Source organism: Camelina sativa, chromosome 11 (assembly GCF_030686135.1).
Source record: "Camelina sativa cultivar CO46 ecotype springtype chromosome 11, ASM3068613v1".
In the NCBI taxonomy this organism is placed as follows: Eukaryota; Viridiplantae; Streptophyta; class Magnoliopsida; order Brassicales; family Brassicaceae; genus Camelina; species Camelina sativa.
Genome location: NC_141890.1, coordinates 13,177,415 through 13,193,069, shown reverse-complemented (window position 1 = coordinate 13,193,069; position 15,655 = coordinate 13,177,415). Strand labels below are relative to the sequence as shown.

The 15,655-nt window shown below is 34.9% G+C and overlaps 1 protein-coding gene and 2 long non-coding RNA genes across 3 annotated transcripts; all 3 read left to right on the top strand.

The window, feature by feature from the left end:
- Positions 1-1,280: 1,280 nt before the first annotated feature.
- On the top strand, positions 1,281-1,772 carry LOC147933918 (uncharacterized). Its single transcript, XM_087472386.1, has one exon. The coding sequence runs from the start codon at positions 1,281-1,283 to the stop codon at positions 1,770-1,772; it is 492 nt and encodes a 163-aa protein (XP_087328512.1).
- Positions 1,773-7,007: 5,235 nt separating this feature from the next.
- Positions 7,008-8,567, top strand: LOC147933917 (uncharacterized). Its single transcript, XR_015573135.1, has 2 exons — positions 7,008-7,420; positions 8,074-8,567. It is a non-coding gene; the product is annotated as an uncharacterized LOC147933917 (long non-coding RNA).
- Positions 8,568-11,479: 2,912 nt separating this feature from the next.
- LOC104723303 (uncharacterized) lies at positions 11,480-12,817 on the top strand. Its single transcript, XR_757320.3, has 2 exons — positions 11,480-11,841; positions 12,435-12,817. It is a non-coding gene; the product is annotated as an uncharacterized LOC104723303 (long non-coding RNA).
- Positions 12,818-15,655: the final 2,838 nt, after the last annotated feature.

Below are 15,655 nucleotides of genomic sequence, written 5' to 3'. Positions count from 1 at the left end.
TGCTACACCAGTTGGTATCAGATTCCAGTGCTTTGATTTCTCAATTAAAGTTCGATCCAACATTACCTATCACCATCTCGATGGCGCCACGCAAAAACATCACCATGGAAGATCAACAAGAAGAGTTTCGACAGACCTTGGAGACTTTTACGGCGGGTTTACAAGAGGCTCTGAAACTAGCAGTCACAAACGCGTTGACGATGGTGTTACAACAGCAGCAACAACAGAACCAGAACCGTAATCCATGGGAGGAGAATGTTTATCATGACTCCGATGACGAGATCGTCGACAATGTGTTTGCAGCCCCACTGGGCCGAGACCATTATCAACAAATTCGTCTTCACCGCAACAACAACCCAAACAACAATACCTCTTTAGCTGCTCGTTGGGAATCCGGCTTCAAGCTCGAAACTCCAGAATTTTCAGGGAGTCTTAAAGCAGAGGAGTTTCTTGATTGGCTTAACATGGTGGAAGAAGTTTTGGACTTTAAAAAAGTCCCGGATGATGTTCGTGTCTCTCTAGTTGCAACACGGTTCAAGAGTAGAGCCATGGCATGGTGGACTCAGCTCAAAGAATCTCGACGTCGTTCAGGAAAATCAAAAATTGATTCGTGGGAAAAATTTTAAAAACATATGCGTAGAAGTTTTCTTCCTTACAACTATGAGCGCACCTTGTATACGAAGCTGCCGAATTTGCATCAAGGGTCACACACTGTGGATGAGTATGCCTCATATTTTTTTGAGATGGTTGCTCGCACTACGTTACTTGAAACAGAGGACCAACTCGTTTCTAGGTTTATTGGGGGTTTACGCACACAACTTCAAATACCGTTGCAACAGTTTAATCCGACTACAGTATCTGAGGCTCATCAACGTGCTATGGGTATGGAGACTCAATTTCGTCAAACTTGGGGATCCAATAATTCACACACTCGTTTTCAAGCTCCGCCTACAGGGGAAACTGGTTCCAGCCCACATACAGAATCTGTTTCCACACGTGCTAGTGTGTCTAAAATAGGAGCTCCTGCTGATTCTATTGCCGCTTCAAGACAACCCCGAACCAGTGCTTTGCGTTGTTATACTTGTGGGGAGAATGGTCATCGTCAAACTGCTTGCCCCAACCAGACTCGTCGCGGGTTGCTTACACAGGAGACAGAAATCACCGACGAGCCTCACTATAATGATTACTTTTCTGATCCTCACCAAGATAATGATGCTGATGTTATTGGCGGTGACACATGACATGGTTCTCAAATATTAGTTCTCCGTCGAAGTTGTCTGATGCCACGGTCTGCAAAAGAATCTTGGCTTCGTACTTCTCTGTTCCGCTCAACCTGCACAATCAACGGTAAAATTTGTAAGCTTATCATTGACTCTGGGAGCTGCACAAATGCTATCTCTGACGAAGCTATATGCAAACTGGGGATACACTCATCCGCTCATCCTTCCCCTTACCAACTTGCGTGGCTCAATAACAAAACAGATATCCGTGTTTCCAAGCAAGCATTGGTCTCTTTCTCCATTGGTTCTTACAAAGACTCTGTTCATTGTGATGTGGTGCCAATGGATGCGTGTCATTTATTGTTAGGGCGACCATGGCAATATGACCGTGATGCCAATCATCATGGCAAAGACAACACTTATAGTTTTTTGTTTGAAGGACGTACGATTACACTACTCCCTTCCAAGGAAGTCGCTGAGACATCTATACCATCAGTTTCTCCTGTCGCGTCTAAACCGTTGCAGTCGTTATATCATGGCAATCAGATATGATTTTAGCATTAATGACAACACCGTCTGGAGATAGCTCTTCTACTTCCGTTCCAACAGCTTTTCAAGAACTTTTACAACACTTTCAAGATGTTTTTCCCGAGACTTTACCTGCGGAGCTGCCACCATTACGCGATATTCAACATCGCATTGATCTTATCCCTAACGCTGTTTTGCCAAACCGACCTCATTATCGAATGAGTCCACAAGAGCATGATGAGCTTCGCCGCCAAGTCGAGGAATTATTAGTCAAAGGTCATGTTCGAGAAAGCCTAAGTCCCACCTCTGTTCCTGCATTACTTATTCCAAAGAAAGACGGGACTTGGAGAATGTGCGTTGATAGTCGCGCAATCAACAAAATTACAGTCCGTTATCGTTTTTCTATCCCTCGTTTAGATGATCTGTTGGATCAAATTGGTCATGCTTCCATATTCACTAAATTGGATCTCAAGGGTGGTTATCATCAAATTCGAATTCGTCCTGGTGATGAATGGAAAACCGCATTCAAAACGAGAGAAGGTTTATTTGAGTGGATGGTCATGCCATTTGGTCTCACAAACGCACCAAGTACTTTTATGCGGGTGATGAATCAAGCACTTCGACCCTATATTGGGAAGTTCGTTGTCGTCTATTTTGATGACATATTGATTTTTAGTGCTGATTTACAAAGCCATCTACAGCATTTGGAATATGTGCTTCTTGTGTTACGAAGTGAAAAACTTTTTGCAGCGCGACAAAAGTGTGTTTTTGGCGCTGCCCAAGTGTTTTTTCTCGGATACATTGTCTCCTCAAGAGGGTTGGAGGTTGTTCCTAGTAAGGTTGAAGCAATAAAGACTTGGTCGAAACCAAAAACTATTAGTGATGTGTGAAGTTTCCATGGCCTTGCCTCATTTTACCGGCGTTTTGTTCCTCACTTCAGTAATATTACCGCACCTCTCACAGATTGTATGAAAGGGTCGTCTTTTGTTTGGACAATGGAAGCTAATGTGGCGTGTAAAAACATCAAGGAAAAGCATATATCGGCTCATATTTTAGCTCTTCCAAATTTCTCTGTGGTATTTGAGTTACATTGTGATGCTTGCAAGCTGGGAATTGGTGCAGTCCTAAGCCAACAAGGTCGTCCAATTGCATTCTTTAGCGAAAAAATTGCAGGCTCCAGAGCTCGATATAGCACCTATGACGTTGAGTTTTACGCTATTGTGCAAGCTATTAAACATTGGAGGCATTATCTTTTTCATCAAGAGTTTATTCTCTACACCGATCATGACGCTTTAAAACACTTAGGTAGCCAAGACAAGATTTCGGCTCGACATGCTTCGTGGAAAGCCTTCTTACAACAAATCACGTTTGTTATCAAACACCAGTCGGGACGGACGAACAAGGTTGCCGATGCTTTGAGTAGACATCATGCTCTTCTTGCAACATTGCAAGTTTCAGTCCCTGGGTTTGCTGCCTTCGCGGATCTGTATCCACAAGATCCTTTCTTTGGGTGTATATGGGCAGAGTTACAAGTTGGAGTGCATACTGATTATACGGTGCAAAAAGGATTTTTGTTTCGAGATCAACGACTCTGTATTCCCGAGTGCAGCTTACGACTTTGCTTAATCAAAGAGCTCCATGGAGAAGGTCATGTTGGGAGAGATCCCACTCCAATTGGTGGCTAACTCTTATTTCTGGCCGTCCTTGTGTCGTGATGTTGCTCGATTCGTCGAACGTTGTGTGGTTTGTCAAAAATCTAAAGGTCATGCTTCTAACAGTGGGTTGTACATGCCTCTTCCAGTTCCTACTCAACTTTGGACAGATATAAGCATGGATTTTGTCTTAGGCTTACCACGAACACAACGCGACAATGATTCTATTTTTGTTATTGTTGATCGCTTTTCCAAGATGGCGTATTTCATTCTGTGTAAGAAGACAACATATGCAATTCAAGTAGCTATGTTGTTTTTTCGAGAGATTTATCGCCTTCATGGCCTCCCTTGCTCCATTGTTTCAGACAGAGATTCTCGGTTTCTTAGTCATTTTTGGCGGTCACTTTGGCGTTTGCTTCGCACCAACCTTGATATGAGCTCGGCTTATCACCCTCAATATGACGGGCAAACCGAGGTCACAAACCGTTCGTTGGAGATATGCTTCGTTGTCTTGTTGGAGACAACATCAAGACATGGGATGTGGTATTATGTAAGGCTGAGTTCGCTCATAACCACGCAGTTAATAGGAGTACACGCTTCAGTCCATTTCGTGTGGTGTATAGCATTGTTCCCCGTGGACCCGTGGATCTTGGTGTCACACCAGATATTACTCTTGATCATGGTCAAGCTGTGGGGTTTGTTATTGATTTATCTTTCATACATTCTCAGGTCCATGAAAATTTGCAGGTTTCGTCCGCCAAATACAAAGCTGATGCTGATCGTCATCGACGTGATGTCCAATTTCGTGTTGGTGATCTTGTTTGGGCAGTGCTGACTCGAGATCGTTATGCTCCTCGTGATTACAAAAAAACTTAAGGCTCGCAAGATAGGACCATTGGAAGTACTTGAAAAGATAAATGCAAATGCTTATCGCGTACGTCTTCTCCAAGGTGTGCGTTGCTCCGACGTGTTTAACGTGAAACACCTTGTTCCTGATTTTTCACAAGATGAACCTGAAGATTCGAGGGCGAATCTTCTTCTACCTCGGGTGACTGATGCAGGGAGCATGTAGAAGCTTTCCTCTTTACTCTGCTTCTTTTTTTTCCTCTGTTTTGACATATCAGTTTTCACATTATAATTATGTATTACTTCCTTTTCTTTTTAGTTAAGTTTCTTCTTTTCTAAGTTAGAATAGGTTTTGTATTCTCTATATAAGAGAACAACCTATTACGATGTAAGGCACCTTATTATTGAATTATAATCAAGAGCTTTTAAACTCTAAAACTTCCTTGTTACGGCAGAACTTACGAGTTCTCAACGCATCAAGAGGACATTGTTCTTGGGAATTCTTTGACTAAACAAGGACTTTGTGTTATGGTAGCTACTGCTACACCAGTTAGATACTTAGGTCATCCCCAATGGGGGTTTTAAGAGGGTTTGTTGTTGAAAGGAAGCAAAAAAAAAATCAGAAAAATCAAAAAAATATAAGACCTTCCCCATCGGGGGGTTCATAGAGGAGCTCTTAGTGTTTTATTTCAAAAAAATAAATCAAAACAAAAGAAAAATTGTAAGGGAACCTCTTATATAGTATACTCAAACCTGGTTTAAGAGACGATACGCGTCACGCTTCTGTTGGACGAAGAAAATAATAGAAGGAAAAAAAGAATTTATGCATGATCGAAAGAAATTTTTTTCCTCTCTTTCTCCCGCGATAGAAGTACCGAATCGACAAAGGAAGAATCATATGTGATGCGTATCGAAGGTGATGCGTATCGGATGAGATCGAATCGACGGAGGTGATGCGTTGCGGAGGAGATTTTGCGATTAGGTAAACGAATTAGGGTTGTTTGATTTTTGATCCCAATTTAGAGTTCTTTGATTTCTGATCCTCTCTTAAGGTATCCCTTTCTCATTCTCTCTCTCTCTCTCTTTCATTTGATCTCAGCTATCTTTGTTTTTGCTTCGTAGATTCCTGGATTGGTGAATGACGATTTTGCTGATGTGAGAGCTATAATGGCGAATTTGGGTTCTTCATTGATGGGAATAGCAACTGCGACAGGTATGTTTGGAATTATTGATATTTGTAAGCTCTTTTGGCTCAAATTGCATAAGCACCAACACGAGATGTATATCAAAGTAGTATAATAGAACTAACGAGCTAGTAGATTTGATGTGGCAAAGAAACCAGAGTGAGGAACTCAAAGTGACGATATAATATTCAATGTTACTCAACTGATGTGCATCTATGCCATGATGTTTAAAGAAAGTCTTGAACTTGACCTTCGTTTAGGAGAGGTTTTATTTTGTTTGCTTTATGCTGATTTTTTTCACGTCACTGGTAATCAAACAAGAAAGAGTCGGATAATTCTTTTGTGTTTTAGGGGAAACATGATGAAATAGAGTCGAAGTTCCATGAGGAAAGAGCTCCAGAGGATACTAAGATGGACCAAGGAGACGACAAAACTGCAGAAGGTATACTCTTTGCCTTTGTGAAGTGTAATCATTCTTCAAAAACAATTTGCTTATTTCACCGTGTTGGATTGCAGAGAAAGGAGTTCCTAGTTTCTAGTTGATACTTTCTTGTATTGCTCCATAGCATGTTTTGTTTTGAGATGCTTCCAAGGAACTGCGTAATCTTGTGCTGACCTATGCTCCACCTTGGGTTCTGTTTCTTTGTTCTCTCTCTCAGGACAGAGATTGATTGGTATCCTGGAAAATGCTTAACTCGGAAGATTCTTAAGAAGAAGCCTAAGAAAGGTGCGAAGAATGCTAAGCCAATTACCAAGACTGAAGGTTGTGAAAGCTTCTTCAACTTCTTAAATCCTCCCCAAGTTCCTGATGATGACGAAGACATTGATGAGGACAGAGTATGATATCATTTGGTTCCAAAACATGCCTTGTTTTGAATATGTTTGATCAAAATTTCTTCTAAAGCTTAATGTTCTTGGTGCAGGCTGAGGAACTTCAGAATCTGATGGAACAAGACTATGACATTGGGTTCGTATTCTTGAATAAAAACTCTTTCAGTCTAATACTTTTCCGTTTATCTTTTTACCTACTGCATAAAAGCGTGAGCTAGCATCTTTTATTGTTCATGCTGTCTCATGGTTCACTGGTGAGGCTATTGAGGGAGAGGAGTTTGAAATAGACAATGACGATATTGATGAAGACGAAGATGAGGATGAAGAAGATGATGAGGATGAGGAAGAAGAAGACGACGAAGATGAGGAGGAAGAAGTAAGCAAGACCAAAAAGAAGGTCTTGTACTGAATTCCTCTGTTTTTTTTTGTACCTTCTTGTCATGAAATTACCTTGAGGTTGGTTACTAATTTTTTGAAATTGTTCATCATAAACCATCAAAAGTTTCCTATTAATCCTTATATGTTTAAACATTTAAACTACTTCTATTCTATTTAAAAATTTTAAATTTAAAAAAACTATATTTTCAAAAATAAGATATCCAAATTTAGATCCTACCATTGGAGGAGATAATTTTAATTAAGAGATCAAGGGTTCTTATTTTTTAAAAAGTACACAATTAATTCATAAAAAAATCAAATAGTGTATAAAATCCCCAATATACGAACCCCCAATAATCTTGCTCTAAGAGAGCCTCTTATTTAGTAGACTCGTTTATGGAATAAGAGACCATATGTATCACTTATTCGTTGGCTGAACCAATAATAGAAGAAGGAATTTTTTTTTTCTTTCGAATCGAAAATTTCTTTCATTCATCTTTTTGTCTCTCTTTCTCTCTCGATCGAAGTCCAAAATTCACAAAAGAAGGAGATTGAATGAAAGCTATGCAATCAAAGGAGATTGGGGTCGGAGGAGATCCGAAGCGGAGGAGATTGAAACTGCGGAGGGCAATCGGAGGATATTGATCTCAAACGAACAATGGTTGGTTCCTGTTTCTGAATCCACAGACCACATTTTCAGAGTTCATGAAACTTTTGACTCGGTTACCCATCTTCTTGACTCAGTGATTCGGGTTCTCCGGTGACCGAGTTTGCACTAAAGGTACCACCTTTCTTTATATTTTGTCTACTAATTTTCCCAATTTGTAGTTTCCTATGAATTAGATTCTCGAATTCGGTTAGGGTTACATGAAATTTGGGATTTTTATTATTACAAAGGGGCTTCTTGAATTGGTTTAGGACAAGTGATTGTGTTTTTTTTTTTTTTTTTGGCGAAGAGTAGAGTTTTGCTTTTGTCTTAGATTAAATAAAATTGAGAAGAATATCCATTATGATTCTGTTCATCAAATCTCTCTGCTTTGGAATGAAGTTGTGGTTATTTAGATGAGATGAGCTAGAAAAACCAAGCTTAGGCTTCTTCTTCTACTCCTGCCAAGGTCAATTAGCAAATTCACACACGGTTTTCTCCTGAGGTTTATGGTATTCTCGTATTGGTATTGGTTTTTCAATGCCCATTTGTGATTCAGGACACTATTACTTATTTGGTATTAGCTTCACTATTTTTGATGGTATGAATGTATATATGTAAGTGAGTTAGCTTGAGAGGTTTAGAGAGCTGTTGGTGTTGGATATGTACTTCGTTTAGTTCGTTTGTTTGATCGCTTATGTATATGTAACATATTCGCTGACCGAAACTTTATACACTTGTGGTATTTTCTGAAATCTCATGGTACATACACTGCTTTTGTTTTACAGTCTGATCTTGTAAGATAGAATAATGTATTACCATTGAGCCTGAACTCGTCGTATCATGGTGTGATTGGAGGAGTAAGGAGGCTTGTTTCACGAAAAAAATGGATTGTGCTTTGTTCAACAACACAAGTGGAAACCTCTAAGGAAGAAGATCCAAAAACATGGGAAGAATGCAAAGAAGCTCTGTCTTGTTTTGATTTCAGTGTAGAGGAGAAAGACAAGATACTTGGAAAAGCGTTTGGTCATGTCCACTCACTGTATTGGACAGAAGAACGAGTGTAAGAGAATCCAAAGGTGGAAACTTTGAATTCAATGAAGCCATCTTTAGGGAAATTTTGCATTTTTAGGGAAAAAACTTTTAGAAATTTTGAGTGTTTCCTAGATCATCTCTTTCCAAAGTCCCAAAAGCATGTTGCAAGATGATTTGGTTGAGAATATTTGGGTAAAATTTGGAGAATACAATTAATCATTTTCCTTTTTTATGAATTGTATTTTTATTTTATTATGTTTTAATATTTTATATGTTTAAAATTTTATAAAATACAATAATTTTATTACCAGATATCTCAAATACAATAATTTCATATTCTAGTTCAAAATAACGAAGTTTAAGGGGACAAATAAAAAACAATAACCGGATATAGTCAAAATAGTAAAGTAGGAGGAGCTTGGGATAATATTTTCTCCTGGCCTTATCTCACTTTCTTGACGAGAAAGCATATAATTTGGTAGATGGGAAATCTTGGAAAAAACAGTTAACTTGTAAAATTATATCAACGACCAAGGGTTGTTAGTCTATACGTAATTAAATAAAGAATAAAAAGAAATAAACATATTTGCATAAAATATCCATTTGCAAAAAAGTTTCTAAAGAGTTGTCCTAGTAGCTAAATTAAAGCGAAACATCCGTGATCGTGTCTCTTGGGGACGTATATGTTTGGTTATTTCCAGCAAAACAAACAGTAAATGTCATATTGTTAGTTGTCGTTAACCAAAATGATTCAACCAAATCAAAGCACCTAACATTCACTTCTAAAGACTTAGATCAAATGCAATGGTCGATCAAGTACAACCCTAAATCATTAGGCGGATCCAACGCTATATAACCAAGAACCATTGCATTTTTTAAGCACAATGAGATAGATAACACACTACGACTCGGAATGAAATCATCTCTTAAACCACCTAAATTGATCGAATGACACGAAAAAGATACTAACATGAATCTGGATATTAATTAGAGTAGTATTATACAACAACAACGTTATTTTGGCTGATAAATAGTTAATTTTAAGAAATAAAAGGCAAAACCATTTATAAAGATTTTCAGATGTGAATGCGCGTTTTTGCATACAAACGTACAGTAGTAATAATAAATATTTTCAAATAAAAAAAAATATATTCATCAGCAAGAGTTAGGGTAGAGAAAGATTAATTTTCTTTCAAATCTCACCTTATGAGATTATAGAGAAAACAAAAAAAAGAAACCCCTATCTTATTATATGCAACATTTGTTAAAAGTATCTAAGATTCAGGAAACTGCTCATTTATTTAGAAGACAAGTGTTTAAAGATTTTACTATTTGAAAAATAGAAAATTCTTTATAAATGTATATTTGTTGGGCTTTGTTTGATGATTTTAATATTTACCCGTTTGTGTACATATAGGCTGTCTAGCTAACGATTAAAATCGTATCATAAAATAATAATAACACAAGTAAGATATGCTTAAATTGTATCATAATCGTAACATGCTCTTCTCCTTAATGAAAAAGTGATACTTCGTCTACAAAAAATGTGAAAACTGTAAATGATTTCCGTTTAATAAATATTGTGTTGTGATTAACGAAATAAAACTGTGTTCCATCGAGGTTAAAGAGAAAATAGAAATAAAATAACAACACGCTGTTTGATCTAATTAGAAAAAAACGAGTTTGGCATTTGTTTGAAACCCAAACCTTTCCTTTTTGTTGATTTTATGGAAAATTATGGTCATACTATTTTAACGTTATTCGACCACATTTACTATTTTAGTTAGAAAAAAATAATTTAACTAAACTAAATCTGGATTTAGATGCAAAAAATCTAAAAATAACTAAATATTCTCTTCTGTTAATTTCCTTATATCATCAACTCATCATGAGGTACGAAAGGGCCAATTGTTTCTTCGTCAAAATGTTGTCGTCTTAAATGTTGTTAAACTATCTAAAACAAATTGTTGTGTTATTTCCAAACGGTCAGATACAGTAGTATGTATATCTGTTTTGCCATGCACAAAAAGAAGTACTTACAATACAAATTCAATATATAGTAAATATGTTTCAATACTTACCAAGAAGAATAAAAATGAATTTCAAGAAATTTTGGTTCGGCTAAAACTAGTTTGGTTCAGTCGGTTTGTACATAAATGAAACTGAACTGGTTGCAAGAACACTATATTCCATTTGTGATTCCGTTCGGTTCAGTTATCTCGTTGGGAGTAAAAGAAAGAAAGAAAGCAATGCTGGTTTTGTCGAAAATTGAACCAGACTTGTTTTGGTCAGAGAAAAAGCCTCTTTAATTCTAGAAAGCTAAAGGGAAAGTCGAAAGAGCCCACGACCCAAGAAAAAGATAAAGCTGTGTGAGTGTGAATCACATATGCACCAGCACTATTGAAACCTTTTCTATGAACTAAGCAAACATCAAACGGTGACAAACATTAAAAAAACATCGACCATTATGTAGTAATGTAGTATGTGACTATATATCTATTTGGCTACTTCTTTCAAAACGATCGATTCCGGATCTAAATAAAATGGCATATGAACTTGAATATCGAACGTTTGGAATTTTGATATTCATGATACTTTTTAATGTTAAGATCCATATATAGAGGACTGTTTGCACTATTTAAATCGTTGAGGAACAGTTTTGAATTATTCTTCTGAGCCAATATACTGAATAGAGGTGAAGGCATGCATGAACTCGCTTCAGCTATAATAATAGGAATATCTTAAACTTATTATCGAAATTAATAAAGTTTATGAGAACCAACTTGAAAACTATTAAACTAAACTAAAGTAACCTGAAGAGTTGCACGCTGTATCTGTCTTTTTATTGCCTTTATCAAAAGAGAATCCATTTTGATCTCAATCTTACATTATCCTCTATATATAATAATGGTGTAGATAAATAAGTTTAGCCCACTAAAACTAAAGCAAACTTTTTTTTTTGCTTGTGTGCAGGATTTCAAGTACAATTCAAATACTATAAAAGCTTTTTATGATAAGCATATAAATAGTTTTTTCAAGTTATTAATTTATTTTATATTTGCCTTCAAAATCCACCTTTAGTTCCATCTTTTGAATTCTTTTAAGTAACAGCAAAGTAAGTTTAATTAATATTAGTATTTTTCTCCTCTATATATATTTGTACAACAACCATTCCTCTTACACCTATCTCCACAATTTCTTGACCAAAAACAATGGCCACTTTCTCTCTGGTTTCATTCTTTTTTCTCCCCAAATGATACACATTTTGATTTTATTTAAGCCAGGACCAACGTATACGCTCACCACCATTCATATAAAAAGGTTTTGTTTGTATACATATATTCCATATATATAAGGATTTATATATAGTCGTGCCTGGCTCCCTGTATGCCACAAGAAAACATCGATTTAGTTACAAAATCGATCACTAGTGGCGTACAGAGTAGTCAAGCATGACCAAAACTTTTCTTGATATATAAGTACTGTGTCTCGATAAAACAGCTACGTACTATGCATGGATGGTACGTCTAATTGTCTATAAGCTTTCTGTTATATATATATGCATGGATATTGGATTGTGTTTGGGTCTCGAGTGTTCTTTTTTTGTGGTACTCATATCTTCATCATTTTTCAAACATTCTTATTTTAGCAATGTTCCATTCGTTTTAGTAATCAAGAAAAAAACGCTAACGGTTTGATATTCATTTTGTTTGCAATTATTTATGGCGGTCAAAAGTACGTTGAACAATCGTTGAGTTTGTCGGCAAAAATTTATTTTAGCACGTTGAAGAAATAAGCATCAATCCCTCTTGTTTTGTTTTGTATAATCATATACTGTATAACTAAGCGCCCTTAAATTTTAGTTTTTTTAATCAATTATAATCGGTTCAGATCTTCTAAGTTCTAACTATGGCATCGATCACTCAACAATATAATCGGTTGGCTCTATCTAACAATAACAACTCCAATCCGCTCTATCTAACAATACCATATCTGTTTAATCACTCCGAAATAAATTTTCATAAAAGCTGTGAATTACCGTATTTATGTTGTATCTTACCGGTTCAATTTTCATTCATTTTGTTATATCCCCTTACAATAATAGCCTTAGCAGGTGGATACAAATACATCGTTCAGGACCTGCCAGCTCATCAGTCATCAAGAGGTTCTAAGCCTGCTCAAAGTTTTAGAGTGATGCTTTTTTTCCTCCGAGCGGGTTTTAGAAGACATTGCATGCGATGTGTTGTATTGTCTCACTTGTGTGACAGAAGAAACAGAGAACACAACACATCTGCCTCGCCTTTTCATACATTTGTGTCCTTCCCAAATTTTTACTCTTTTTTGTTTTTTTAATGTTTCTTTCCTCAAAATCATCGACACTGATTAGAGACGATATATACTTCTAGAGGTTTGTATGTAATTAAGAAAATTAATCAATATTTACAAATTGTATTATTATAATACTTGAACATCGAATTTACATTGGAAGTGGATCAATGATATTTGATAGATTTATGTCTGAGATAATAGAGTTAGTGGTAACTTAACTAACTCTTTTATTGCCGCCGATTCACTGAAAACAAAATATGACAATTTTCGTTGTCCTCTTTATATATATATATATATATATATATCAAATTTTTAATTTTAATCTGGCAAATGACATTCCTTTTGTTGTTGTTAGAAACCCTAAATTTAGGGTTTTCTTAAAACAAAAGAATAATCCATATCCAAATGACGTTTTTAAAGTTTTGCATGCAATAAAAACATAAATCCCCTTAACTCAAACGCCATAATACGAACGGCTTTGCATTTAATTTAGGTATATAAAGTTTTATGTTATATTTTGGCAGGGAATCAAAATATCATTTTAATGGGGTAAAGTCGAGAAAGAGAAGAATGTTTTCTTGTATTATTCACAATGAGGATTGCATGCTTATATGGAGATAAGAGAATATCTAGTTTCTTAAAGAGATACAATTAGGATCAATTTACATTGAAGAGATTGATATGAGATAATATCTCATTAGTATGAGATCATATCCCATTACATTTGAGCCAAAGTTTTATTTTTATATTTTACTCCTACAGAATTTGTGAAGTACTACTAAGTTTTTTTTTTTGGGCAAAAAAGTACTAAAAGTTTAATTAAGTATAGTATTCTCTTCATATATAAACTTTTGTCGTTAAGCAACATAGGCAATTATAAGCTCACATGTCAATGTATCGTTTGAACGTGTCATCTGCCATATTCGGTGGGCGAAGCACCACACGATCACTTTCATTATCAAATGAAGAATTCGGTTTATAGATTTATTGTTAACACTCAGAAAAAGAGAATGTTGATTTTGTTTTGCTTAAGGCCTGACTGGTTCAAACGCTGCGGTTGTGGAAGATTGCGGAAGCAGACGATTGCGGTTTTAAGTGTTATTAAACGTTTTGAACGACTGGTTTAGCGGTTTAAAATTGGTGCGTTTGCAGGAAGTTTACGACTGGTTGACCAGCGGGTGCAATAGCGGTTGGAACATAATAAATGTGATATCTAATATATAAATGTTTAAAAACACCAAATTTTTTATTAAACTTGATTTATAATTAAAATTTATTAAAATAATAATTATTCAAAAAAAAAATCATATTGAAATACTTATTCATTTATCCATTTGGCGTTTCACCAAAAATTTAAGCAAGTAATTTGATAAATGACAAAACATATGCTTTAGCTCGTAGATCTTTTCTCTTTTCTCTTAGATCGTGGGTCAGTAGTTGCATCGGTAGGAATGGTCAAGTGAGAGTTGAGAAGAGTCACTGGTGATTTATTTTAATATTTTTCACAAATAATCTTATTTTCTTAAATTTCTGATGAAATATTATATTTATTTAGATTTTTTTGAACTTATGTGCGATGTGCCATTCAATTTACATCAAGTTTTTCGGATTATTGTTAATTGGAATATTATTTTCTTCTAATTGTTTATTTTATAATCTCTGCAATCGTATTTGTACTTCATTTTTTCTCATCCTTAATGAGTAAAATGGTTAGATAGAAAATATAACAAAAAAGAATTTCATTATCATTGATTTCTTTTAAATTTTTTTTAAAAAAAAAAGAAAAAAAATTCCAACCGCAATAGGAACCGCAAACGCTTGCGGAAAGCATCTTTTGGAATTCAGTGGTTTGGAACGATTGAGAGCGATTAGGAACGATTGAAAGCGGTTTGTGTGATTGGTTCCAGTTGCTAGCAACTGCTACCACCCGCAAACGTAACATTTGCGAGAGGTAGCGGAAGAACCAGTCAACACCGAAGTGTATACATTGTTGATTATAACGGTAAGACTCTACATGTAAGAGATTTACTAATATAAGAAACGATTTTCGTCCATACTTTTGAACTCAACAAATCATGGATATCCTCCTTTATATAAAGAGAAGTAATCAATGAAATTACAAAAAGAATATTAGAGTACTATATTAATACTACCAAATGTAATAATCTAAATATCCGTATAGCTTGCACGAATCATGTAGCTTTGGTTATAATTATTAACTTGTATCATATTTTATACTTCTGCATATCAAATCATAGAAAGTTTCCACTAATACGGACAAAAAAATTACACTCATCATGTGTCTTTGAAGCTATTGGAGGTAACATGCATTATGAATATCATAGCTTAAAAGTGATTTCAAGCAAATATATATCACATACTAGATTAGATTAAAATAGGTGCTTTTTATTTATATTGTAATTTTTATATAAAATATAATTTATATGATTGTTTTTAAAAGTTTTTTTGATAAAACATTATGTAATAAAAATCATATGCTAAAGATGATGGCTTGAAAAAAGACATCTATTTTGTAAGTTTTATATTGTTAATGATTTTAGATAAGTATCCGTGCTATAACACTGGTTAAATTTTATTTTATACAAAATTTTGTATATTTTATATTTTAAATAAAATTTTAATATGTTGTATTAGGTTATATATGTGAAATTATTTCAACAATGTATATTCTACATGATGATTTGAATGTCATTATAAGAATTAATTTTGTAAATTTGAATTTAAATATTCAAATTTTAACCCGTTACTCAGTAAATTTTTTAATTCAATATATATTATTTCTAAAGAATAATATTACTAAAGCTTGAATATTTTATAGATTGAACAATTTATATTTGTTTTAAAAAATTCAACTTATGGTATATCCAGAAATAAAACTATTTTTTAATTATAATAAATAATATGATAATTTATTTGTTTCACAAAATAGACTCATATATAAAAATGAGAGGTGAAATATAATGATAATTAACAAATTAATATGTT